The following is a 26,058-nucleotide window of genomic DNA, read 5'->3' as shown; positions in this document are numbered from 1 at the left end:
GTAGTATATATTATAATATATATGTATGTATATATACATGTATGACGTGTAATGTACTTATAGGTAAAAAGCCACACGTTTAATAGAATCATTTGGTAGTTGCCCTTACAAAAAATGGCGGCTTGCAGCCACCGATCTAGCATCACGTGGTGTGAGAACTTCCGGTCACAGCTCGAACAGGCCGCCGGGAAATCCCCAGTTCTCACCGTGTGTAGGAGCGTGCGTGTGCGTCATGCGTGACGTAGGTGTCCACACCCCGGTGCGGTCAGTCCCTTGGAGGGTGGGGGAAGTGGGAGAGCTCAGAGAGTGCCTGTAACATGGCGTCGGAGGGTGCGATCATCCCGCAGCTAGTGGAGAGTATAACACAGAGCAGCAGCCCCTCCACTGCTACCACTTGTAGCGTACCCATGGCGGGGGGGGACATTAGTAGTAGTGCCCACACCACCATCCCCTGCCAGACAGGTGAGTGTGAGTGACCCCGCCAGGGACAGGCCCCGTACACCGAGGGGGAGGGGGGGACACATAGGCCGTGTATATACTATATACTGTGAGCCCCTGTGTGGTGTCTGTAGCCGCCAGCCTAGGCCTCCTGGAACTTGTAGTACTTCTATCTAGCTACAGCAGGTTAGGAGGTGACTATAAGGAGGTGTCTGAGACTTTAGGTTGGGGGGAGGGAGATCCTGGAGGTGATGCCGAGCCACTAAGGGGGAACCAAGACTCTCTAAGGGTGTATTCACACTGAAAATACTGCAATACATGATGTGTATACCCATCCCCCCATATAGTAGTATTAGATCCTGTTGGCGTGTGATGGCGGCATCTATTGGTGTACATTAATGCCGCCATTAGGCGACAGCTACATGGCGCGTCGTATGGTCACTGCGCAAGTCGTTGCAGTCTTGACCGAGATGCGACCACCGTGTCGCTGCCACAAGACTGCATTCACTTTCATTGTGGGGATTGTGTCGTGGCCAAAGTTACGGAGTAGCCTGATGGCGGTATTGATGTATACTGCCATTGTGAGGTCACATGACTACATACAGACCACGTCACGGCCTGGGTTGCCTTCGCTTAGGGAACGTGACTATAGGAGTCGCCTGACTGGTTTATGATGGGCATGTGGAAGCAAAGTACATTTGGCTGTGTTCATCCCTATTGGGCCGCCATTATCATTCATTGACGTCCTTTGGGGTGCCATAGAACAGGAAAATGGGCAGTGTGAACAGATCCTTAGATGGTGTCTTGGTTTTTCAGTTTAACTTTGGGACTCCAACCTTCCAAAGCCACGAACAATCCCATTAAAGGTTTTCAGGGTGTGTGATGCCAGTATAGTCCTGTCGCTGGTGTATGGCGGCGTATGTCCGGTGTATGGCGACCCTCTCCTCAGAGCAGTGTTGGGGCAAAGTTACTTTGGTGCCCCTGCCTGAGGCCTACGATAGGTCTTAAGTCATCAGTATGTGATCCGTCATGGTCTGACAACTAGACACCTTGGTGCTTCTAGTGGATGAGCCCTACGTGCAGCGTCTCTTATTCAAGTAATGCGGGGTGGTGCTGCAGTTCACCATAAACACCCGCCATACAGTGGACGCGGCTGCCACTATGACTGTGCTGCACACACGGCCTGTCCAGTAGTCTGATCCTGACATCACATACTGATGGCCTATCCACAATATGAAAATTTGATTTGGGACTGGAAAATCCCTTTAAAGTGGTAGTTTAATGCTAGGATCATCCGTGACCTCTGACCTTTGGGACCCCTACATTACAGATTAAGGGGAATTTGGACTGGTTTAGGGCTGTGTCCCCTTTGCTGCTTTTCCATGCACAGCGGCCACCTGGCTACAAAGAGAACTGCAGCACGAGCCTTTTTACCTCCCTGGGCCGGCTGTGCAAAGAAAAATTAGAAAGGGATAAGACCCTAAACCAGTTCCGCGTCCCATTTATTTTCGTGTGTGTGGTTGGTCCCAGAAGTCGGGTCTCTCTGACTCCTTGGCCTATCATAAAATAGAGACCCCCTAAACCGTCATCTTATGATTTTCTGGCAGTGTTTGTGACAATAATTATTGTCATTTAGTTTATTAACAGATTTTTGCTCCTTTCTGTGAAATCCTGCACTGAGTTCCCCTTCTTTGCCTAGTTCCGGTCATTGGTGTATGCGCTCTGATAAAGGTGAGAAACAGAGTCGGCGGGGGGGGGAAGAGATGTCACTTTAACCAGTTATGTCTCAGCTATTCTAGAACCTACAGCCGTGATATGGAAGATGACCATATGGCTGTGATGTAACCGTTTAAGGTGATCACCCCCAGACTCTGTTTCCCTTCTTTATCACAGCCTGAGAAACATGAGAAGGATAAAAAAGTGGATTTCAGTGCAGGATTTCACAGAAAGGAGACAAAATCTGTCCATAAAGTATATTACAATGGCTTTTGCCATTATGGACACTTATCCCCTATGACAGGGGTAGGCAACCTTTGGCACGCTAGCTGCTGTGAAACCATAACTCCCAGCATGCTCCATTCACTTCTATGGGAGTTCCAAGAACAGCAGAGGCAGTATGCATGCTGGGAATTGTAGTTTTACAACAGCTGGAGTTCCGAAGGTTGCCTACCCCTGCCCAATGCACAGACAAGGGATAAGCGTGGGCCTGGCTGCCAGGTTCCCTAGTGATTGGCGGAGTGAACGTCAGCGTCCCTGAGAATTGAGTGCCATTGAGCCTGTGTGACTGGTACTGTGTTCATTTCTATGGGGCTGTGGGTCCTGGCAGCCACATAGAAGTGTATGGAGCACTGGTCTCTGGCTCACCATGCACCTCCATACTCCTTTAGGAGGACTTGCAGATGGCCCTCGGCAACTTGAAACTTAATCCATGTCCTGTGGATAGGGGATAAGTGTCCTTAAAGGCACAGCCCATTTAATGTCACCAACGCTGCCAGAAAATAAAGTTGTCTGAAAGATTAGGTACACTTTAAGTAGCAATACATGAAAATATCTAAACTTGAGCAATCTTTGCCCAGTATCTGTATCTTTTACAATTTTTTCAGCTGTAGTTTTTCTTCTTTCACACCTAAAGTGAACCTAAATAAAGCTGGCTCCTCCTGGGCGGGGGTCTGAATGTGGTTTATCTCCATAGTCAGCCATGTGACACACAAGAAATTTCAGGGACCATTATTAGGATTAACCAGATTAAGATTACTGTAGATTATCAGGTTTAACATATGGATGAGCTGAATCACAGTAGGTGCAATGCTGCATCATATTACAGCGCGGGGCTGAATTGATTCACTATTGCTGATTACATCAGCCATCGTGTTGGCAGTGTCTGTGACCATTGTGACCAGCCATTATAGGATCAGGTTGTAGATCTACAGCTGCCAGGGTGAGCAGATGATCTCCTGGATCCACTCCTGCCACATCCAGCAAAAGCTAATCCTGTAAAGGTAAACTGGGGTTGCACCTGTAATACAAAAATGGCCTGCACCCCCAGAACAGGCTCAGTGGAGCGGAAATCTGGTGCAAAGGGAACTTGCTGCAGTTTCCCGTGGCAGTCAGTTAGGCTGAGTTTGCAGGGGGGGTTTTTTGGTCCAGAACCTGAGGCGGTCTTAGATCCGGGTAGCTGCAACTGGATGCTGGTGCACTACATCGACATCCAGTTGCGCACTCTGCTCCGGATTAGGCCCAAATGAATGAGCCTAGTCTGGAGGAGGGAGTGTCTTCAGGCGGATTCGCGAGGCGACCTCACCTGAAGAATGAGCATGTCCATTCTTTTATCCGGGAGCCGGAACAAACGGCTACCGGAAAAAAGAACTGACCGGCTCCCATTGATTTCAATGGGAGTCCTCTTTTTTGGTCAAGGTTTTGAGGCGAATACGGCCTCAAAATCCTGACCGAAATCCCCCCTGTGAGCTCAGCCTAAATGTCATTTATCAAAAGGATTTACCTGATCATAAATCAGTACAAAAGAAGTAAAGGATCTGCTACTATACTCAATGACTTGTGTAGGTTTATACTGTGCACTGCTGTAGCTATGGCCAGAGGCACAAAAGTCCCATGTAGGGGCATAACCAGTGCTGGCCATGGAGGATAGCCGTGACCTGGCAGTGTTTGGCTTCCATTAGTGACCTGGTCTTGTATGTTAGGGCATCGCATGCACAGTAATCTCTTATTGTGCTTTAATATAATTCTTATACTGGCAGGAAAGATAGGGGGCAGCTTCATTACCTTGTAACATATTATTTCATCCCTCTTGCATATATAGGGCGGTCTTCTCTGTTCTGTGCATATAGACCTCCCCCCCCTTCCCCATGAATGTCAGCTACTGTCTACAGCCGCCAGCTCTAACACAAAGAATGGAGCTATAGGCAAGCTCTGTTCTCTGTGAGTTGGCTAGGCTCAGTTATTGCAGTTTCAACACCGATATCTCGCCACTGTCAGAAGGGCGTTCCTCATAGTTCAGTGTCATCGCTGGGCAGTAAGGAACGTCTCCTCTGACAGTATAGAGCTTATGTTAGGGTTCAGTCAGTCGAGCTTTTATCACAGGCTAGCGGTATATGAAATCCTAATTTCATGAGGACTTGAAAGGTCCTTTTTAATTTTGTCCGCAATCAGCATTATTCTATACCGCTAGAAGGCTAACTATAAGGTCCTGCCCTTCTGACAGTGGATGGATATAGGGGCCGAAACGAGCGGCACCAATATTTCTTCCACCAAAGCTAAATTCAGAGCACTAGCAGTCTATAACACCACCGATATTTGAGGATATGAAAGGTCCTCCTTAAAGAGAAGGTTCACCTTCAAACATTTCCTCACGTCAGAATCCTCGGGGTAGTCTGTGACCCCCAGGATTGCTATAAGGGGTCCCAGATTTTTAAATTCCCAGTGTAGTGAACTAAGACGTTCCCTATGACTGTAAAGATATTCCAAGTTAGGAGATGAAGTGGTACAACACTAGGAGGACCACCTGAACCCCCTCTTTGTGGCAGTGAGGGCACAGACCCCACCCATGACAAATTTAGAAAATATTTAAAGAAGAATTTTACCTTCGAGAAACTTAAAAGCTCATCTGTATTCTATGAGATTGAATAGTTACAGGATGTGTTTTCAGTCTTGAACGTTGCGATGAGGACACCCGCAGAGACTTCAGGTCCCCTTTGGTTACTCCCTTAGCCCATTAGCAGAGATTATTAGCAATTCCCTCATATATTAAGCTCACCGGAGGACGACTTAGCTATCTTCTCTCATGGTGTGAGGTGTTCCTACTACAAACACAGAAAATCCAGACCTAGTCCGAGGTTTCGAGTAGGGGGGGCAAGATTTAAAAGGATGACCCAATAATATAAAGTCCCATCTACATGAAGCTTCAAACACATCATGGAAATTCCTCTAGACTAATAAATGTTCTGGCAGAAAGACCGCCATCACAGTATACATGATAGGAGTAGTCTGCTCTCTGGGTACCCTGTATGTATAATGCCTCCTCCAAATCCCCCCCTACCCCCGTGTGTGCAGTGCTCCTCTGAAAGATCTACCACATGTAAGTAGGTTTACAATATAGAGCTGACATCACTGGAATTAGAAGTGAACGAGATGTTTCTTGATCTCCATTGCCTATAAGGTAAAGGTGTTGATAACACTGTAGAGTACAAGGGTACATGTGTGGGAGATGCCCTCATGGCACCATGTACCCAGAGTGACATCAGACCTCGGAACTGGATATTTAAGGCTGGAGTTGGACGACTGCCATTGAGAGGAGCTGCACAGGCCCTTGACCAGATGTGGCGGGCCGGGTCATCCCGCATATTGACTTGGGTTGTCTTGGCTGTAACATAATGGCCGAATTGTAGTTGGTGGCATCTTACCATTGTGGTCATGGTTGGTCATGTAATTGTTACAATGAAATTCGGTCGTTATGTGACCGCTGCCTCCTAGAGACTTGAAGGTATTGTGGTCATCTAGCTCCAGCCTAAAGATCTTGAATATTGGAAGACCCTTGTTCTTGAGAGAGTCTTCAGCTTACGTTTGTGGGACTATTCCATAAGGTTACTCCACGGTCTTCTCTTCATATATGATGTGGTTAGGGAGCCCTTTGGACCCATCTTCCATATGATTAGGGTCTGGGGAGCCCCCTCCGTCACATCTATATATGGTATAATAAAATGAGTATGGGGTATGACATCTTTTACTTTCTGGTGTTTGTGTTGCTTGCTATCCATTGATGGGATATGTTGCGGATAGCCCACTACCCCACATAAGACACCTCAGACGTGGTCTTGCTTGACTTCTAATAAAAAGATAGATTAACATATAGATGAAATTGCTATTTTTGCTTTTTCTCGTTGATGACCCATACATTACCTCAGAGAGGATTTCCAACTCACTAGCCAGTAGTTTCAATGGCGCCCTGTCACCAGCGCAGCTCCATTCACTATGATGGGATTCAGACAAATTCTTAATGTGTCCATTCACACAAAGGACCCAGACGTGGGAGTGCAGTCCTAACTTAAAGGGGTTTTATATTGATGACATGTTCACGGAGTATCTGATTTTTGGAGGTAAGATGCCTAGGACCCCCAAAGGTCATCTGATGTTTGTCACCAATGTCTTATTGGTGGGTGTGTGGCTCCTGATACCCACACTGATCAGCTGATGTTTGTCATCAATGTCTTATTGTTTGGGGTATGACTCCTGGAACCTTCACTGATCAGCTCATGTTTGTCATCAATATCTGATTGGTGGGGTATGACTCCCGGCACCCCGCTGATCGGTTTAGTTCTGTGTCCTCTTCACTGAATACAAAGCACAGCGCTGTACATTGTATAGTGGCTATGTTTGGTATTACAGCATAGCTTTACTCACTTCAATGAAACTAAGCTGCGGGTGATTGTGATGAAAGAATGTGATATCACTGGGCTGCGAAGTGGTAGTGACACTCACATTAGCCCCTATGCCTGCCAAGGGAATTCTCTTTATTCCCCCCAAAACACCATTCCCCGAAACAGCTCCCCCCCTCCTTTCTGACAGTACTCGTCCATGGCCCTGTACTGTCAGAGGGGGGCGTCTCTTACCGCCTAGTACAAGTCTATGTATGAGTACTGTCTGGAACGCCCTTTTGACAGTGGGGAGATATCGGGGCTGAAATTAACGGCACCGATCTCTCCAGCCCCGGAGCACACACTGGGAACGCCATCTGCTTTCTATCGGTGTAGAAAGCACGAAAGGTCCTCTATAGGCTAAGTTCACACGTGAATTACGTGTGGAGTAATTTGGTCCGGAAAAAAAAAACACTTCCTTATTAGGAAGCTGTTTTTGGACCTTGAGGCGTTTTTGTAAAAAGCGCTTTAGATAACGCCAGGCGGTTTTTCCACGCCGGACAGTGAATGGACCGTAAAAAACCGCACCAAAAACCGCGACACGGTTTCCACCTCCCATTCACTTCTATTGACTTCCTGAGGCGGAAACCGCCTCAAGAAAGGTCATGTTGCTTTTTTCTGCTAGTGGCGTGTTGCCGCTAGCGGAAAAGAAGAACGCTAGCGGTCTCCATAGACCATAATTGTGAGGAGCGGATTATGACGTGGATTCTGCTCCATAATCCGCCCCCTCTGTGCACGGGCCCTTAAAGGGACTCTGTCAGCAGTAAATTGGTGGTAAACCCAATCCCAGTACCTTATAGAGGAGAATCAACAGTTTCCACATATACAGCTTTGGAGCCCCAGTTTAGTAAAACTCAGTTGGATTTATATGTAAATTAGGGGAAATCTGTGTATGAATAAAACCCCAATTTGCATGAAATAATAATAGACATATCTGGCACCTGCCAAATCTACAAGGTACTGGGATTAAGTTTATTTACTGCTGACAGACTCCATCTAATATGTACCAGCTACATGATACAACCATCTCCTGCACTAAGGCCTCATTTTTTGCAGGCTTTAGTAGGTTTTCGCTCACATCAGTGGCTTCTCACTTAGGATAAGTTCACACAGGGTTTTTTGGATCGGAACCTGAGGTGGAGGCCGCCTCAGGTTCCGATCTAAAAACCAGGTAGCCGCGACTGAAAGCTGGTGCACTACATCAGCATCCAGCCATGCGCTCCGCTCCGGATTAGGCCCAATGAATGAGCCTATTCTGGAGAAGGGAGTGTCTAAAGGCTGAATCGCGAGGCAACGGGAATGAGCACCTCGCTTCTTTTTTCTGGGAGCCGGAAGAAACGACTCCCGGAAAAAAGACCTGAGCGGCTCCCATTGATTTCAATGGGAGCCGTCTTTTTGGTCAGGGTTTTGAGGCGAATACAGCCTCAAAACCCTGACCAAAAAACTTTGTGTGAACTTACCCTTAGGCCTCCTGTACATGACTGCAGTGGATTTACAGTCCAGAGACACTGATCCGCAATCCCCACAAAACACTAGTCTGCGGCGCGCTTCATAATCTGCGGTCCTTGAATACGACACGGCTGCAAAAAATTGCTGTCGCTTGTCTGGACCCATAGAAATGAATGAAGCCATTCAATGCGGATAAAAACAATGGCCTTTTGCGTGAGGGATTAGACTGCTCAGTGCTACTTTATAGTGTCCTCCATGCTGCTGCTGCTGCTATTGCTTTTATTGTTAGAGTCGTCACAGATAGGGCAGCAAAATTTTCTTTCCTGTTTGTGTAGTGTATGGAAGACGATATAGCAGCTAGTCTCCTGCTCCCTTTCCTCTCTCTGGGTATCTTGAAAACTGATCTGATAAGATACCGGTATATTAGAAGATTTCTTAAAGGAGTAAAAAGTTGTGTGTTTGTACCAAGCTCAGCACTGCATGTTGTACAGTGTCTGCGCTTGGTGGTGTTGCTCCGCTTCATTCATTTGGTCATGTGACCAATGGACGTGATGTCACTACTGTACAATTTCTGACAATATCATAGTCCAGGAAAATCCCTTTAACTTGGCTTGCACTGATGATTTATGGAAAGTAGTTTCTGTTCAGAGGAACAATTCTAAATGCTCCCATATATATTGCACTGGCCCTTTCATGTTTTATACACTTAAGTAGGAGTCAGGAGGGATTAGGGGTCCCCAGTTTTCCAGATGGCCGGGGGACCTGGCGGTCGGACTTCCAGCAACCTGACACTTAACCTTTATGCTGTGGAGGGGAGGAATAAGTCTCCTTAACAGTACAACCCCTTTAAAGGAAGTCTGTCAGCAGATTTTAGCCTATCATAGCCGCCATCATAGTGGTTAGCGGTCATTGTTGGCTGAAATTCTTTTGACTGTTTTCAGTCGTTTGTCTTCTGCAGCCTGTATGTTTTCTCCTACATTGCAGGCTGCTCAGTCCCATTCAGAGAGGCTTGTGACTTGGTGTGTAGCCCCTCTGTCTGCTCTCTGACATCCCTTTTGCTTTAAAGGGGCTCTATCAGCAAAATTCTGCTGTATGAGCCCCACATATGCCTGAATAGCCTTTAAAAAGGCTATTCAAGGCACCGCTAATTTTATTTTACACCCCCCTGTTTTAAAATAATACTCTAAAAACAAATATGCAATGATACTTACCAGTGCACAGTGGGCGGTCGTGCACTGTCCGACGTCATCTTGCTGTCACGCCTTCCTCTTCTTTCTTCTTCCAGCGACGCTCTCCTGTCCTGGCTCTTCCACGCCTTGATCTTCTGTTCTTCCAGAATGAAGAGGTTCGTGAGTGTACTGCGCATGCGCCGTAAGCTCGAGTAGTTCTAAGGGAACTTAGAACTGCTACAAAAATGGCCCCGGAGCGTGCACAGTAGCACTCCAGAGGGAGCAGTACTGCGCACACGTGCAGGATTTGAACCAAATCCGCCAGAAGAACAGAAGATCAAGGCGGGGAAGAGCCAGGACAGGAGGACGTCGCTGGAAGAAGAAAGAAGAGGAAGGCGTGACAGCAGACGATGTCACCAACAACCGTGCACGGTAAGTATAATGTGCATATTTGTTTTTAGGGTATTATTTTAAAACGGGCGTGGGGGGGAAGGTTTAAAATAAGATTAGCGGTGCCTGAATAGCCTTCAGGCATATGTGGGGCTCATACAGCATAATTTTGCTGATAGAGCCCCTTTATGTTTGGTTGTAAAGATATCTGCTCGGTATTTTGTCCAGACAGTCAGAGACGGCGGCTACAGACCAAGCCGACAGCTAGTTGGATTGATTTTGCTCTGAACAGGACTGAGCTGCCTGCAATGTATGAGAATGCACAGGCTACAGAAAACATACAAACAGTTTCATTAAAACACAATCACAAAATGAGTTTTAGCCACAGATATGTGTTGTGCAAATATAGATCCCCCCAATATGTCTAATCCGTAAGACCATCTTCTCCCCACACAATAAACAAGCCACCCCTATTGATAGGATATTGTAGTGCATGTAGCACTTAGGTCTTACACAAGGTGCTTTACAGGACACTGAAGAGTCATTTATTCTTAGTGTATAATGTAATATATATATATATATATATATATATATATATATATATAGGTTCTCTCATGGTGAAATAACCCTTATCTATATTGATAGGTCCCAGATAGCCAGGATAGAGAGCCCCTCTATTAAGGAGGCCCTTGTTCCAGTAGACTTGAGCCTTGTATTACATGAATAGGTGCCATGTAATGCTACCAGCTGTGTGCCAGGATCTGGACATTTGGCCGATCACTACAATAACCATAGTTTGTAAAGGGATGTTTGTGACAAATAGTCTTTTAGACACTGATGTTATATTATGGATTTGTTCTTCAAGCTCTACCATTAATGTGAGCTTACCCAACTCCCCAGCTACACCCGCCACGTTACCGTGATAGATAATGTACCTTTATTATAGATGTCACTTTTGGAGATTCAGAGAAAAACAACTTTGAAGTCTATGCAAATAAGGTAGTGCATTGGGGGCGGGACATCACCTATCCAATCATAGCAGTGGGAGAATCCAATCTCCCTACACGGGATGGTAGAGGCAGGAGCAGTAGTCCAGAGAGCTGACGGCCCGCCCCCAGTGCACCAACTGCCTCATTTGCATAAGACTTAAGTTTTTCTCCAAAACTACAAAAGTGACATCCATAACCGAGGTATATTATCTATCATGTAATGTGCTCCGTATAGTTACATAGGATAATACCAGCTGACACAATGATTGTATATTCCTTACATATGCCACTTCATAGGCTAAGTTCACATCTGCGTTGGGAGGGCCCCTTGAGGACCCCCCGAATGGAAACCTAATCCGCATAAAAAAGTGGTTTCCTTAGGAAATCCGTGGACCCCATAGACTATAATGGGGTCCGTATGGTTTCCACGTGGAGAGGGGAACTGAATCCCTGAACGCAGATGTGAACTGAGCCATAGTCAGCAGGGCCCAGTTTCTTTGATTTCCATTGATCCAGAGAAGAAAAGTTTTTCTTTAAGGTCCCATTCACATGACGGAATCTGCTGTAGATTTTGAGGCGGATTCTGCCCTGATTTGGCTTCCCATTGTATTCAGCGAGTGGCAGATATTGGAGCAGGAGGCTGAAAAAATAGGCATGCACAAAAAAAACCAAGTACTCAGATCACTAGAGCAATGTGGGAGGAATATGTAAATCTGTCTCCCAAGATGTAAATAGGGAGACAGTGCCTCTGTTATGCTGCCCTCTATAGGAAGCACCCTGAACATCATGCCCGATTTTCCCAGAAGCCTTCACTGCATAATGTGTTTTTTTTTTTACCAAGTTAGTAAAGGCACACAATATGCAGTAAAGGCTTCCTATAGAGGGCAGCATAACAGAGGCACTGTCTCCCTATTTACATCTTGGGAGACAGATTTACATATTCCTCCCATGATCCCTCACAGTGGAGCGACTATGGCTGTACAAGTCGGTGGTCTCTCCTTATGGAGTGACATTATCCCCATAATCTAGAGCAATGTGAAGAAGGTGCACGTCACTGTGACTGCAATACAAATGCAAACACAAAGTTACAACAGCCCCCTGCCAGCACCAGGAGCGTTACTGTATATAGGGATACATGAAGCAAGATGACCTGTGTTGGCGCGGCGTCCGTGCCTTGAGACACGCTCCTGATTAGGCCTATTCCTATGCCACGACGGAATGCCGCTGCCGCATCCCCTGGCGGCCAGCCCTGCAGAATATTCACAAGGCGGAAACCTTTTCCTCTGTGTGAACATACCCTAAGGTTGAATGCACATGGAATTTTTTGCAAGAGGATTTTGAGGTGGAATCTGCCTCAGAAAACACCTCCCATTCATTCAGTGGGAGTCAGTAGCAGATTTTTTTTTTTTCCTTCAGCTGATTTTTTTCAGCTGATCTATCTTCAGGCGGGTTCTGTCTTGAAAAACCTATTGAAATCAATGGGAGGTGGAAAAAAAATGGAACCTTTTTTTTTCTCCAGCTGCCTCTTTTTTATGCAAAAACTGTGTCAAAACCCCCGAATTTTTATTTTTTTAAGCAGATTTTCCAGGTCCTTACAATTTTGTCAAAAACCTTTTTCTATTTCTTGATGCAGATTTTCACTCCATGTGAACAGACCCTTAGAGAGGGAAGCAGCGGTAAGCTCGCACTGCAGGACGTCACTTTCAGGACCTGTAGGGACCTGCAGCGTTCAGACATCCATTAGTCAGAAACTTTATGGTATATCCAAGCAGTATTCCATTACTTTACTAGTTGGGAATAACCTTTTATTGGTGGAGCATGGAGGAAATAGATCCATATTACAATATACTCCCCTAAGGTGGTTTCTAAAAAATTTGATAAAAAAAACAAAAACCCTCACTATGTCTTTATTTGCTAGGATATGCCAACTTATCCCCCCTGCTGATCCTGAGAACGGCCTCTTTTTTCTGATCAGTGGGTGTCCTGGAGATAGGTCCTGACCCAACATAAAGCATTGGCGGACCCTAGTAACCTGCCATCACATTACATCCCTCATAAAGGGAGCCTGCCTGGTCTAAAATACCCCCTGATGCTGTGTGGATGCCCTTAATAGAATCAGAACATACCTCTGTGGGCACAAAAGATTATTGTTACTATATGGATATGCAAATCATCCTCAAGTGCATTGGGGGCGGGGCCTGATTGATAGATCTCCCTACAGACAGCCACAGATGTTCTGAATGTCCTCTAAAATGGTAGCCAACTGTCATCCCCTGTGGCAGTATATGTCGGCCTCTGTCTGTGTATATCGGGCCCCGCCCCCAGTGCACTTGCTGACTGATTTGCTTATCCATAAAAAGTTTACTCTCTCTGCATTGCTTCACCGGTTTATAGCCAGAAAGGTGTTTCTGCTCTTACTAAAGGCCCCCGCACTGCACTGTTATTGGCTCGGGAGGTATTTTGGACCAGACACATTACCTTTACGCTTGTGGACTCCCCCCCCCCCCCTTCCCGAATTATCTGATAGATATATACAACAAAACTAGAAATAAAGCATTACACTGCACCGATTGAAATTAATGGTCCATCTACACCACTAACTTATTGGGCTCTTTAGAGCGGGAACCATTATTTGTAATGGCATTGTATTGTACAAGGGAGCGCTTTTTGACAACACCTTTACTGTATGTAACCCTAGGTGGTGTCGCTGGTAATAGCCCTATCTAAGGCTAAATGCTGCAATTTGGCTGTAGCGTAAACACCACAACAAAAAACCCGCAGCATTTTACAGTACCTCGCAGTAGAGATCGTTCCTCCCCCTTCAATTTCCATGCTGGTGCAATTGAGTGTCGATCTACATATTCCTCATTGGAGCTGACATCGCAAGGTATGCTCACCCGGCGGAAAATGGATTCCGTGTGTGAACATACTGCGTGGCTAGCCACGACAGAGTGCCGATGCAGTGCACTGGCATTCTGCTCCGGATTAGGCCCAAATGTATGGGGATACTCGGGAGGTAGTTTCACCTCAGCATTTCTCTCCATTTGGAGACTCTCGCGCTGGGCGTCCATAATCCCCTGCAAGGCTGACTTTTTCTTCTGGTGGTTTTAGTTTAACAGAATGGACACCCGGTGGATCTCATTAAAGCTAAGCGGGTCCATGCGGCTGTGTATGTGACAGTTTTGTAGCGGTCCCGGTTTACTTCCTGCATCTTCTATCACATGAACCCAAGAGCCGTGAGTCTTGGCACTACAGAACTGCAATAATACAATCCAGTTTAGATTAGGGCCCAAACAAAATCTTTGGCTGTGACTCTCATCCTACGACCAAAGATCACTGCATCGTCCTGTAACTCCTTCTCCAATGTAAGCGAATGGAGTTGCATTGCCACTGGATGGGTGACAAAAGATCGCGCACTCTTGGAATTTTTTGCGACTAGAAGTTGTAGTCGCTGCGCCCTCGAGTTCACAGTACAACTCCATTCTCTTACATTGGTGAAAGAGTCACAAAGCGACATGGTGATCTATGGTTGCGTGTCGGGAGTTGCACCCAATGTCACCATGTAGCCCAAGCCTTAGATATTTACCTTTCTTTCTCCCAGTAAGGAAATCTGGGGGAAAAAAACTTGTCCCAATCCTGCCTCCTCTCAGATGAGGATTTATAATGGGGGAGCACTAAGTAGTGTGTTGCGTTTCCTCACTACTTGGCGGTCCATTTGGTTCCACGTTGCTCTGCAATGGATTTGATATTCGGAGCATTGCCCCACTTTTAGCAATCTTGGCTCCTTAGACCTACGTGCACCAGTTACTAGAGTGATCTGTGCACTGCTTTTATACGTCCCCCCCACCACCACCTTCATATCTAAATGACCCAGTGGTCTCTAAACCAATTGCAACCATTTTTGACCAGCGCTTTGGTGCAGAGAATTTACTTTTTCTTCGGCCATGTTCACATGACTTTTTTTTATTTTAATGTACCTAACGTCCAAGAAATGCAGACACGTTGGTCATTTTTGGCCTTGTCCATATAACAATAATAAACCGCCATTTGAGTCTGTGGACGATTTTCCATGTCTGGTTTTGTCTCCATCAGTTTTTTTGATGGATGTGTGAATATACCCAGTCACTTTCATTGTTATGGCCTCCGTGGCCATGCTATGTCACACACAAGTGTCTGATAACTATAGCTTTTGCGTTACCTTGTATCGGGCCTTATTATACTATAGCTCCTGCTTTCCTGTAGTACAATATACCTTCCCACCTGTCATACCTGGGGAGCCGGGACTATCACATGGGAGTAGGCTGCAAACATAAAAAGGCTAGGACAGCTGGGGACTGAATGGCACCTGAGACTGCTAATAATCTGCTGCCTGCTGCGTGTCTATATACAGCATGTATGGCTAATCTTAGGGAAAACACCAAAATGTTACTAGTAAAAAATCTCAGAAATGTGCATTAAAGACGACCATTGGTACCAGTGGTATTATATGCCGCTAGAGGAAGTGCAGAGGAACAACAAAATGCAAGAAAAGGTGCTCTAGAATCGCTCATTTTTTGGGAATACAAATATCTTCATGTTGGGAGGGTGCACAAGATCCTCTATTCAGTATCCCCAGCCTTAAAGGGGTATCCTTACCACCTCCGTGTGAAGAATGGGGGAATTGGCTGTTTCTGTATCTCCCATAGATTCCTAGACTAAGCAGGGCAGATTCAGGGATTTTCACATGGAAGCCCTATACCACCAGCTGATATTGCTGATGTAGTATTACATGGCATCTGTTTAGCTCAATGGCTGGGATCCATTAAAGACGACCTTTCACAAATTCTTTCCGTAGGCCTCCTCCGATTGTAGCACAGTTGGAATTTTTTCTCTAGCCCCCACCATTCCTGAGTAATCATTTAGACTCAGCACAAATATTCAGGTGGGCGGTCCTTGTCTGTTTGCTTCAGTCTGACCCCGCCCACCTAACAGTACGAAGTGTAATTGTGCTGAAACTAACAGCAATGACTGCCCGGAGGCAAAGATTTCGGGTGGGGGGGGGGGGGGTGAAAGGTCCATTAAATACAAGCAAGATTTGCAAGAGTTGCGGCTAGTAATCCTCTCTACAGGTTAAGGGGTTCCTTTTTAGGGAGATATATATATATATATATCACACACACACACCCCATAATAGGACATATGATAGTTGTCCTGATGGAATAACCCCTTTAGTAAGCTGGAGTGGGCCACCGATTATCTAAAAGGTGTCCTTGTCGGTAACAAGCCTGGTCAACCTTAGTGTTCTTAGGGTAGGTTCATACAATTTATCCCATTTTTTCGGGGTGCGTCCGGCTGATTTTTTTTTTCCTGTAGTGTCATGACCACAGGCCTAAGTTGAAGCTCCTGGACCCCAATCCACCGTGGAGTTTTTTTGGAGACATAGCACACAGTCCATGGCATAAAAAAAAAACCTAAAACTGCTTTCATATATTCTTTGAAGGGGTTGTACTAATTTTTATTTTATTTTTTTAAAAGAGCCGCCCCTGTTAAGGTAGGCTGTGATGTTGCTGCTCGGCCAAATTACCGTCGGTGGACAGGAGTCAGAATGTTCTGGGGGAATGTTATGAAGACTGGTGTTTCTGATGCCAGTCTTAAATCATTCCCTGACAGGTGCTAGATGACCCAAAAGAGACTTACAGTGGGTGGACCCGTGTGTAGCTGACGTCAAATCTATGCCAGCCCAATTTTGGTATAAGTCAGGCCTATTTTCTGGTATGAGTTGTAGTATCCCCAGCCCACCTAGCTTCCTGCCCTGTGGTGAGCAGGTTACTGGAGATGACATGCGCCATTGTGTGCCAAAAATGCCCCAAGTTGAAGTGCAATTTTGGCTACTTCCTAGGTGCAGACCAGTTGGTCCTGTGCATGTAGCCTATATCCTCGCACCGGGCATGATACCCAAGTGGCCTCCGTCTCCCATTGACTTCCATGCTCTTTAATCATCAGCAACGACCTGCACAATTGGTTGTGTGTATGAGGCCTAAGGCCAGATATATGTACAGATTTCTAATCTCCGATAACCCCTTTGAGACCTATAAAAATGTTTCAGCCACTTAGTATTGCACGGTTCTTTGATCACAGGTCTCCGATAGCATAATGGGGCCATATATATATATATATATATATATATATATATATATATATATATATATATTTAAATTCAGATTGCTAGTTTCCTTTTAGAAGGGAGAAGTGCATTGTGGGAAGGTGACAGTTATTAAGTCACGTGACTGACAGCAGAGTGGAGACAACTATAGCTCGAAATCTACGAAGGAGTGAAGTTCTAATATACAATTCGATCATTGGCTACATGAGAACACAAGGTTTTTCTTCTTCACTTTGACCATTTGCTAAATGTTTTCCTTTCTTGTTTCAGAAGTCGTACTGGATGAAAAAACCAAAAAGGAGCTTTTTACAGACACCTTCTGTAGGGTGTGCGGGGCGGTCTTACAGTTTGAAGCGCACAGGAATGCACATTATGAGGTACGCTGCTCTCAGTCCTCTATGTACTTGATGCTTTATCCCAAATGTCTTTCTCTGCCTATTGAACCAAAGGAACTGAATCTTTTTGTAAACAATTTGCTAAGTTTATTTACTTTTCTGATACTTTGCAATATTCCAAGTCTATTCCGAGTCTTGGTGTCAGATTAGCTATGACACCCTCTAGTGTTCACACAACTTGTCAGACTAGAGTTCCCTTGATAGTTAAAGGGGACTATGCCCCATGCACACGATCAAGTGGGTTGGTGGTGTTTCGATGGTTTATTACTTTCCATGGGATGTTAAGTTTGTCCCATCTAGCTCTGAGGCAACACAACGGAGCAGAAATCAATGGAAGATGGATGGCACTTGGATATCATCCAAGTGGCCTCCCTTACAAAATTGGAACACCCTTGCTGTCTTATTAACATGAGAGTGAAAACCTTCTGAACTCTGATAACACTGCCACTCTTCCCACAGGGTAAAAGACACGCTCAGAAGGTACGCTTGTATTTCCTGAAACAAGAGCTGGATGAATTGACTTATAAGAAGAAACCGAAGGTGGATCATGTTGACCTTCATGTAAGTCTCCCTCTAAGCCTTGTCTAACATTTAGACCACAAGTGTTCATGTTTGTAGGTACCAGACTGATAAAAAAAATAATTGAGATAAATTCTAATTTCTTAATTCTAATAATTTTTTAAGAGTCCAGGAGGTGGTCGTATTCACTGCTGCATTTCCAACCTAGGCTTATACTCGAGTCAATAAGTATTCCCAGGTTTTTGTGGTAAAATTAGGAGGGTCGGCTCATACTCGAGTATATACGGTAACTTTACAATAGGAAAGTCATGTAACATTACACTACACACAGGCTCATTTGAAACAGAAGGGAATTTTTTTTCGAATGGCGTTCTTCTTTAAAGGGGTATTCCCACATCGCATACTTACCAGTCTTCACTGCTGTAAAATCTTCTTTCTTCCTGGTTTCTTTCGTCATTTGGTGGGCGGGGTTTCATATGCAACCTGCCGTTTAGCGGCTGAAGGGCCTGTGATGTCATCTAAGGTCTTCAAACAACACTATATGCACAATATTGGACTATGAAGTACAGGCAGGAGCAACTCCATTCTGTGTTACATACAGAGACTGCCTGTCTCTGCCATAATGAACACAATTGAATTAACTAAACTGACAACTGGGAGAACAGAAGACGAGTTCAGAAATGAAAGCAGTTCCTCTCCCCTATCTGAGAGCAGGACCTAGGTCATGTGGTGTAGACACAGGAATAGCTAGATACACAGGCTCGCTCCTGTGCACTTAGCCCCTCCTCCCTCCCCCTTAGCCCCTCCTCCCTCCCCCCTGAGAGCAGCAGATACATCACTTGACTTTTGAGCAGATAAGTCAGGGCTGTGTCAACAATGAATTGAATAAAGTAAGATAGTGGACAAACAAAGCAGTTTTGCTGAAGCAGTGTATTTAGGAAAAGTCTTACATCCACATTAACAAGCAGTATAGATAGGATCCTTGTGATGGGACAACCCCTTTAAATGTTCAGTGCGTTTTGTGATGATTGATGTTTTTTGTATGACATTTTTTTTTTACACTGCACTGTGTGTCTTCTCATATAATAGGAATTTTCCATTATAATTCAAATTTTATTGGTGTTTATCAAAAGTTGGAAAGTTTTCTTGGCAGCAATAGGGTTAAAGGGCTATTTTAGCCACAAATATTATTCACCTGTCCACTGGATAGTCGACAAATGTTAAATGGGACCTCCAGGACCTCGGCCAAATTTCTAATTTTTGTAATTCCCATAGTTTGTCTGGCATGGCAGTGTGACAGCTCAAGTGCTACTCTGATGCCTCCTTTCCGCCATGATGCTTGCGGTTGGGGTGACATCAGTCAGACCCCTAGTGATCCATTATTTATTGTCTATTCAGTGTCGGGGATAAGTATTTGTGGCTGGAATATCCATTTAACTAGGGTGACTTTTACTGTCCACACGACGACTAGGTCTACCTACTACTGATACCTTGTTCAGGTTGTCTCCGCTCTGTAACTACATTGTAGGTGAGCCCCATTCCCATAATAACAGCCATGCCACTCATGTTACGTATATTATATATAACCCTGTTGTGTCATTTTAGGTGGAGAAAGGCTTATCTACAGACAAGAACAAGTTCTGCAGCCTCTGCAACATGGTGTTCAGCTCTCCAGTTGTCGCCCAGTCACATTACATCGGGAAGATTCATGCCAAGAAGCTGAAGCAGATGAGCGGAGAACAGAATGAGTGGTCAGCGGACCCTGAAGAGAGTGCCCAAGTAGAAACAGGTGAGGACTTCTGTAGCTTCTGCTCGCCAGTCACTATGGACATCTGTCCAGGGAATTAGGAGCTTACAGATGGACACTTGACCCTGTAGTTGCAAGTATTCCATTTAGGAAACAGAGCAGCATGACCAGTGGGGCCTCCTCTCCCTCCAGTACCAATACCAATGTATTTTGTACTTATGTAGAACCCCTTTAAATTTGGCTTTGTTGCAGCTCCATTTTAAAGGCATTGTGTCAGAAGGACCCAGCATGCCGCCCCAGCCCGTAGATAGATAGGTTAGGGGCAACTGAATCAAAGGAGTTTTTACCTTGTGAATCGAGGATTCCGTTGCCAAGAGATCACCATTTTTGCAAAATACAAATAATCTTTTTGGAGCAATAAGGGCATGTTCATTGCTCCAATGGGTGTATGATGATGAGTAGCATTGGAGTAGTATTGCTCCAAATATCTCGTTTTCATATTGACTACAATGTCGATGTCACAGCAAAGGAGGCAGCGATTCACAAGCGGAAAAATGATGTTTCATTCTGGTGACCTTTAGTTATCTATCTTCGGGGCAAGGTTGGTATGCCGGGCTCTGGTGACACACTCCCTTGAAGTGTTTTTTTGAAAGAGGGTTAAAAAAAAGCATGGCTGCATTTTTGCAAAAAGAAAAAGTGCTACACCTGACCACAAGGGGTGTGTGGTATTGTAGGTCAGCCCCATTCTGTTCAGGGAGGTGACAGAACAGACATTTGTTCTGAATGGAGCGGTAATCAGACATCGCACGCTGCTCTATTCATTTCAATAGGAGTGTTAGAGAGAGCCGAGCACTGTACTTCTTGTCTAAACCTGGGGTTCGTTTTATAATCAGACGCGTCTATTTGTCTGAAAAATATCATATATACTGGACAGTTGCTGTTCACCTCGCACCTTTACTTGATGGCAGAATACGGTCAAGCAGTTGAGCACCCCTGCTATAGAGGTTTCAACCCCCACTGGTCGGAGGATTGATCAGGGGTTCTCCCATAGAGTGTATATACAACAGTCACATGACCTTAATACAAAATTGGGTAGCGGCAATTACCGGTACTCTTTCTTTTTTTATTAGTAATTTTCTGAAATGAAGACATTTATGAGAGGGAATAAGATGTAATCCTGGACAAGCCCGTACATCATGATGTTGTAGTATCCAGGTTATAGCGGACAGGGGAGCACAACCTGTCTCCTCCACAGCTGCAGTGCCATGTGTTGTCTCAGCTGTTGCTCTTCTTCTCCTTTGCAGCTGCCACTGAGTCCAATCCGGCCTTGTCTCCTCTGAGTGAGAAATCCAACCAGCCGGACGCAAGTGCAGATCCGTCCTGTGGAGATAATGCCATTGACCTGAGTGACCCAAACAAGTACTGCAAGCTCTGCTGTGCCACGTTCAACAAGCCTCTGGTGGCCCAGCAGCACTATAATGGCAAAAAGCATGCCCGCAACGAAGCACGCAGGAAAATGATGGAAGAAATGGGGGATACCGGGGTGCCGATGGACTCTGGGGGTGAGGAATAATAAAGCGCAAATAGTACATTGTCCTATATAGACTTGTTAATGCTGATGGTGTCTGTACACAACATACATAGGGGGCAGCCATGATATGATATCACGTTATGCCCTCAGTTCCTGGCATGCACTGAAGTGGGTATAAGACATGAACTTACTATATGTCCTACAAGAGAGCCCCTGTTATTGGTATAAGTTTGCAGGGGCCAGATAAAACTGATCCATTACATTATACCTAGTGCAGGAACCGGAGCATGACCCTGGGATTCTCTCTGTCAATCCCTATTACATCATCCGCCCTCTCAGGGTTTACACTAGGTATAAGGTAGTGGAGCAGTATTATTTCCATGGCTCCCACTTTAGTGCATTTGGTAACTGATGGTAATGAAGGGCCGACTGCTAACCCTAACATGTAGTTGTAATGTTTTATGTCGGACTGATTCTGATCTGTTCTCCTTAGCAGGTGAAGGAATATTTGTGTGTCCAATCTGCAACATTACCCTGACGTCGATAGAGATGTACCAGTCCCATATGCAAGGAAACAAACACCAAAACAAGTAAGTAATCGGCACCTCAGCACTTTTTTCCCAAAACTTTGGATTGATTTTTAAGGTGTTAAAACTTAACAAAAACTATATAACTATTTAATATCTCCTTAATCGTAACGACCCGAAGAATATAGATCACATGTCATCGTGACCGAACAGTGGATGCCGTACAAACAAAACCCATAAAACAAATGCAGATTTTCTCTAATTCCACCCCATCTTAAATTTCCCTGATTCCCTGGACATCATATGGAATATTAAATAGTACCATTGCAAAGTACAATTTGTCTTGCAAAAATGAAGCCCTCATATGGGTCTAATGGGAAGTAAAATGAAACTGGGAAAATGGCCATGCCCCTTCGGTTAAGCCCCACCCACTTTTTTGGGAAAGTTGTGCAAGCAGTGTAAAGATAATTTTGCAAATTTTTACATAAGTAACACGTGCCCCTAAATCTTGCAACTTTTTGACACCAGAAATTTGGCATAAATGAATATTTTATTTGCTCCCAGATCTCTTTAAATTCAGTCAGGTGTTATATAGCTGGAGAATAGGGCAAAACTGGCCTCTTCTGTCAGGGCAGATATGGCCTGGGGTCCCAGACCCTCTACGTCCAGTCATATAGTTTGTAATGAGAGCCTGGGACTTCCTAAGAGAGTCCTGTGAGCTTCAATGTAGCCTCCATTGTTGCCGCCCTAGCTGTAGCGTATGCTATAACAGACCACTAGGGGGGGTAGAAGGCCTAATGTTTGTTAATGTTGAGTTCCTATATTGCCCATAGGATCACACCAGCAGCCCTGGAATACGGGATCTGTCGTTTTACCTCAATATTTCTCTAAGCAGATTGCCAAGAAGGATTTATTTTCAGTGGGTCAAGATTTCCTTTACAGGGGATTTCTGGAACTTTTTAATTGATGACCTATGCTAGGTGTAGAAAACCCCTTTAACATTGTATACACCTCTTAATAGCCCTCTCTGTTTAGAAAATCTATTTTTAATCACCTATTCTGAGTTAGATGGGGCTCCCCGTTCAGGACCTTCATATCTTGGCCAAAGTAGAGACCATATATAAAGAGCGTCTCTTGCTCTGGAGGACCCATCCTGTCCTTCATTGTACTGACAACCCTCTGATCTGAATGCTTGCTATGTAATGCTTAGTTGCCACTGTGGTGGCGCTGCAGGGAGATTGAACATTTGTGTCAGATGTCTTCAAAGATTTCAGCTGATCCTGGGACCCCAGCAGGGGAACACTGTGTGCTCTCTGCTTATGGTTAAAGGGATTGTGACTTTAAGGACACTTATTCTCTACCCCTTTAAGAAGTTCTTGTAGCCAAGAAATGAACACCCAAAGCTGTGACTGCCTACGTTAGTCATTATTAGGATTATGATCATTTAACTCCTTGGGGACTCCTTTGACAGCTTATTGCCAATTCCCTGCAACAAGATCATTGAAGCTTATGCTTAGACAGGTTAATGTAATGTTTGGTTCGTGGAAGGGGCTGTCTGAGAATTTTTTGTTTTATTTTTAACCTATCTTTAGGCTAGGCCATAAATATCTGATTGATGGGGGGTGACAGTCGCTCCTTGCACCGATTAACCGTACGGGGCTACTTCTGACACCTATACTATACATAGGTGTATGTGGCAAGTAGTTGGCTTCGGTACCCGTGTAGTGGCAAGGTGCCGATGCTGCAGGTCAGCCCTGTGTTGTGTATAGTATGGTTGTCCTGTACAGTTGATCGGTGAGGGGATGCCTGTTGGTCCACCACTGACCAAATATTCATAGCCTGTCTTAAGGATAAGTCCTAAGTTCTAAATTTCTGGACAACCCCTTTGACAGATTCCATATATTCATATACTATAATCATATCTCATTTTCTTTCCGCAGAGAGACAATGGTGGCTAATGTAATGAAAACGACAAAGAAGTCATATGACTCTTTCCAAGATGAATTAGCAGATTATATAAAGGTACAGAAAGCAAGAGGACTAGAGCCCAAAACCCAGTTCAGGCAGGATAGTGGTGAGGAAGAAGAAGAACAACCCATACCTGCACCCGTACATCCAAAAGCTAACCACGGGCCCCCATATAAGCATCCTTCTCATTACCCCAAGGCATATCCTCCATACAATCCACCTCATCCACCAGATCATAGATTGGCCGGTTGGGATAAACACAATTGGCCTCAAAAGCCAGCGCCAAAGTTACCAAACAGAACCATCCCGCACAAAAAACACCCTCGTTCCAGCTCAGACTCCAGCGATTCCTCCTCAGACGAAAGCAGCGGCTCCTACAAGAAGGAGAAACGACACAAAAGAGAACACAGAAGCAAAGACCGCAAACACCATCACAGCAAAAGCAGACGAGAAAACGGGAGCAGCGAGAGGAAGAAACAGAAAACGGCAGATTCCGACTCAGGGAAAGAAGAGAACGAGCAAGAAAAGAAAGTCGAAGAGTCACCAGCGGATAAAACCAAACACCGGAAAGACAAGAAGAAGCGAGAGGAAGCGACTGCCGACAAAGAGGGCAAGAAACACAAAAAGAACAAAAAGATCCAGGACCAAAGAACGGAAGAAGAGATGTTGTGGGACGAGTCCATACTGGGATTCTGATCACCCATAGAGTAATAAGATGAATAAATGTCCTTACAATACGAACATCCCTCAGAGAATTATGGGTCCAGGAAGATGGGGCGAGATCAGGGTGTAACGCCTCATTGTACTTCTCGAACTGTGGAGGAGGCCACTGAGAAGTAGTAGCCAGAGGCCTGGCATCTATCTATAGAGTATTTTGCCGAATTGTCTCACATAGAGTTTACTCTTCTAATTTATTTTTTAATTTTTTTTTTTTTTTGTCTTCTAACAAATATGGCCCGACTTTCAGGGCCCGATACTTTTCTTTCCCAAGAAACTATATTTGCGATATACTTTGTTTAGGCTCCGACCTGTTCTATGCTGCTGCTACAATGGGGGTTTCTATCTGTCTGTGAATACGTGAGTGACTTTTTCTATCAGTAAACCCAGAGCCGCCTACAGTTTGTACTTGTCACTTTATTGGGGTGGATTTCATGTTCTGTTTTGCACAGTATGGATAGTTCATGAGCGACAGGGCTTTTAACGCAAGTAGAGTGTGGATTCCGATCCCTGAGGAAGTTACTGAAATCGTTGAGTTATCTTATTTCGTTTTAAGTGGGGTTTTTTTTGTTTTTTATAGGACGATCCCTACACTTTGGTTTGTTGCATTTGTTTTGTTTGGGTTTACAGTTTACAGCGTGCCGGCCGCTTCCATTCATTCCTATGGGTGCGTGCTATTTGAAAAGGCCGTTTTGAATAGTACTCTCTCATCTCTAGTAGTGAGGAGATCAACACTCCTGGTCACCTTTACTTTGTAACATTACACAAGACAGCCCATTAATCTGAAAGGGCGCCTGTGTAATCCTTCATTTTTCCAGTGGTGGCGCTATAGTGAAATGAAATACATGCGGCCAGTTTTCCCCACCGATTACAGCCAACGGTTAGGAGTCCAGACCCCCAAGTCCTCTGTGATCAGCTTGTCAACAGACCCTTCAACAAAAAGAGATTGATCAAATTGGGCAAATGGCCCATTGTCTCAGCACTATGGAATGAACTAGATGGGGCAATAAGACTGCGCACCTCCTAAATGTGTCCCCTATGTGCTGATTAGGAGATGCTAGAAATGGTGAGGACCGCGTGTCACAGCTTCTTTCAATGGGACATCTTGGCCATTCTGCAGGTAAAAGCGTACTTATATGGGACACTTTAAGAATCCTTCAAGAGGAAGGACCCCGCCTTTGGGGCCCGTTGATGTGTTAATAAGAAGCTGTACTTTGTCTCTTAAGTTTCCAGCATCCAGCTTGGGACGTAGATTGCACCTTTCTGCGTGGCATGCTCCAGTGCCAGGGTTAAAGTAGCTGGCCAAATAAAGAATGAAGTATGAGGAGCACCCCCTCCATTATGAGACCAGGGGTCCCATTTCCCCCTATTAGTCGCACATGTCAAGCTGTTGAAGATACCCAAGTGTTATAGTCCTAGAACAACTCCTTTGAAGTACTTAATGTGTTGAGGAAAAAAAATGTGGTGTCTCACAGATGTGGGGGTGTCTGTGAGTCTTTAAAGGGGTTGTCCGGGATTAGAAAAATATGTCCGCTTTCTTCAGTGCCACCCGGGTTGTGTCTAGTACTAGACTTCAGCTTCATTCGAGTGAACCATGTTACTGTGACACAAAGCATTTACCTAAATATTGTACACAGTAAGTCCTCATG

At 45.0% G+C, this 26,058-nt stretch overlaps 1 protein-coding gene across 2 annotated transcripts; it reads left to right on the top strand.

The window, feature by feature from the left end:
* Positions 1-221: 221 nt before the first annotated feature.
* On the top strand, positions 222-24,800 carry KRCC1 (lysine rich coiled-coil 1). Of its 2 annotated transcripts, none has more exons than XM_075261303.1 (7): positions 222-462; positions 17,276-17,382; positions 17,860-17,961; positions 19,525-19,708; positions 20,971-21,228; positions 21,694-21,787; positions 23,665-24,800. In XM_075261303.1, the coding sequence occupies exons 1-7, from the start codon at positions 318-320 to the stop codon at positions 24,386-24,388; spliced, it is 1,614 nt and encodes a 537-aa protein (XP_075117404.1). In that variant the 5' UTR covers positions 222-317; the 3' UTR covers positions 24,389-24,800. The 2 variants fall into 2 exon arrangements, with proteins under 2 accessions (XP_075117404.1, XP_075117403.1); XM_075261302.1 differs by having other exon boundaries at positions 21,691-21,787.
* The last annotated feature ends 1,258 nt before the right edge of the window (positions 24,801-26,058 follow it).

The sequence above is a fragment of the Leptodactylus fuscus genome, chromosome 1 (genome assembly GCF_031893055.1).
Source record: "Leptodactylus fuscus isolate aLepFus1 chromosome 1, aLepFus1.hap2, whole genome shotgun sequence".
Classification (NCBI taxonomy): Eukaryota; Metazoa; Chordata; class Amphibia; order Anura; family Leptodactylidae; genus Leptodactylus; species Leptodactylus fuscus.
Note: the sequence above shows the minus strand (reverse complement) of the source record. Positions and strands in the feature narration are given on the sequence as shown.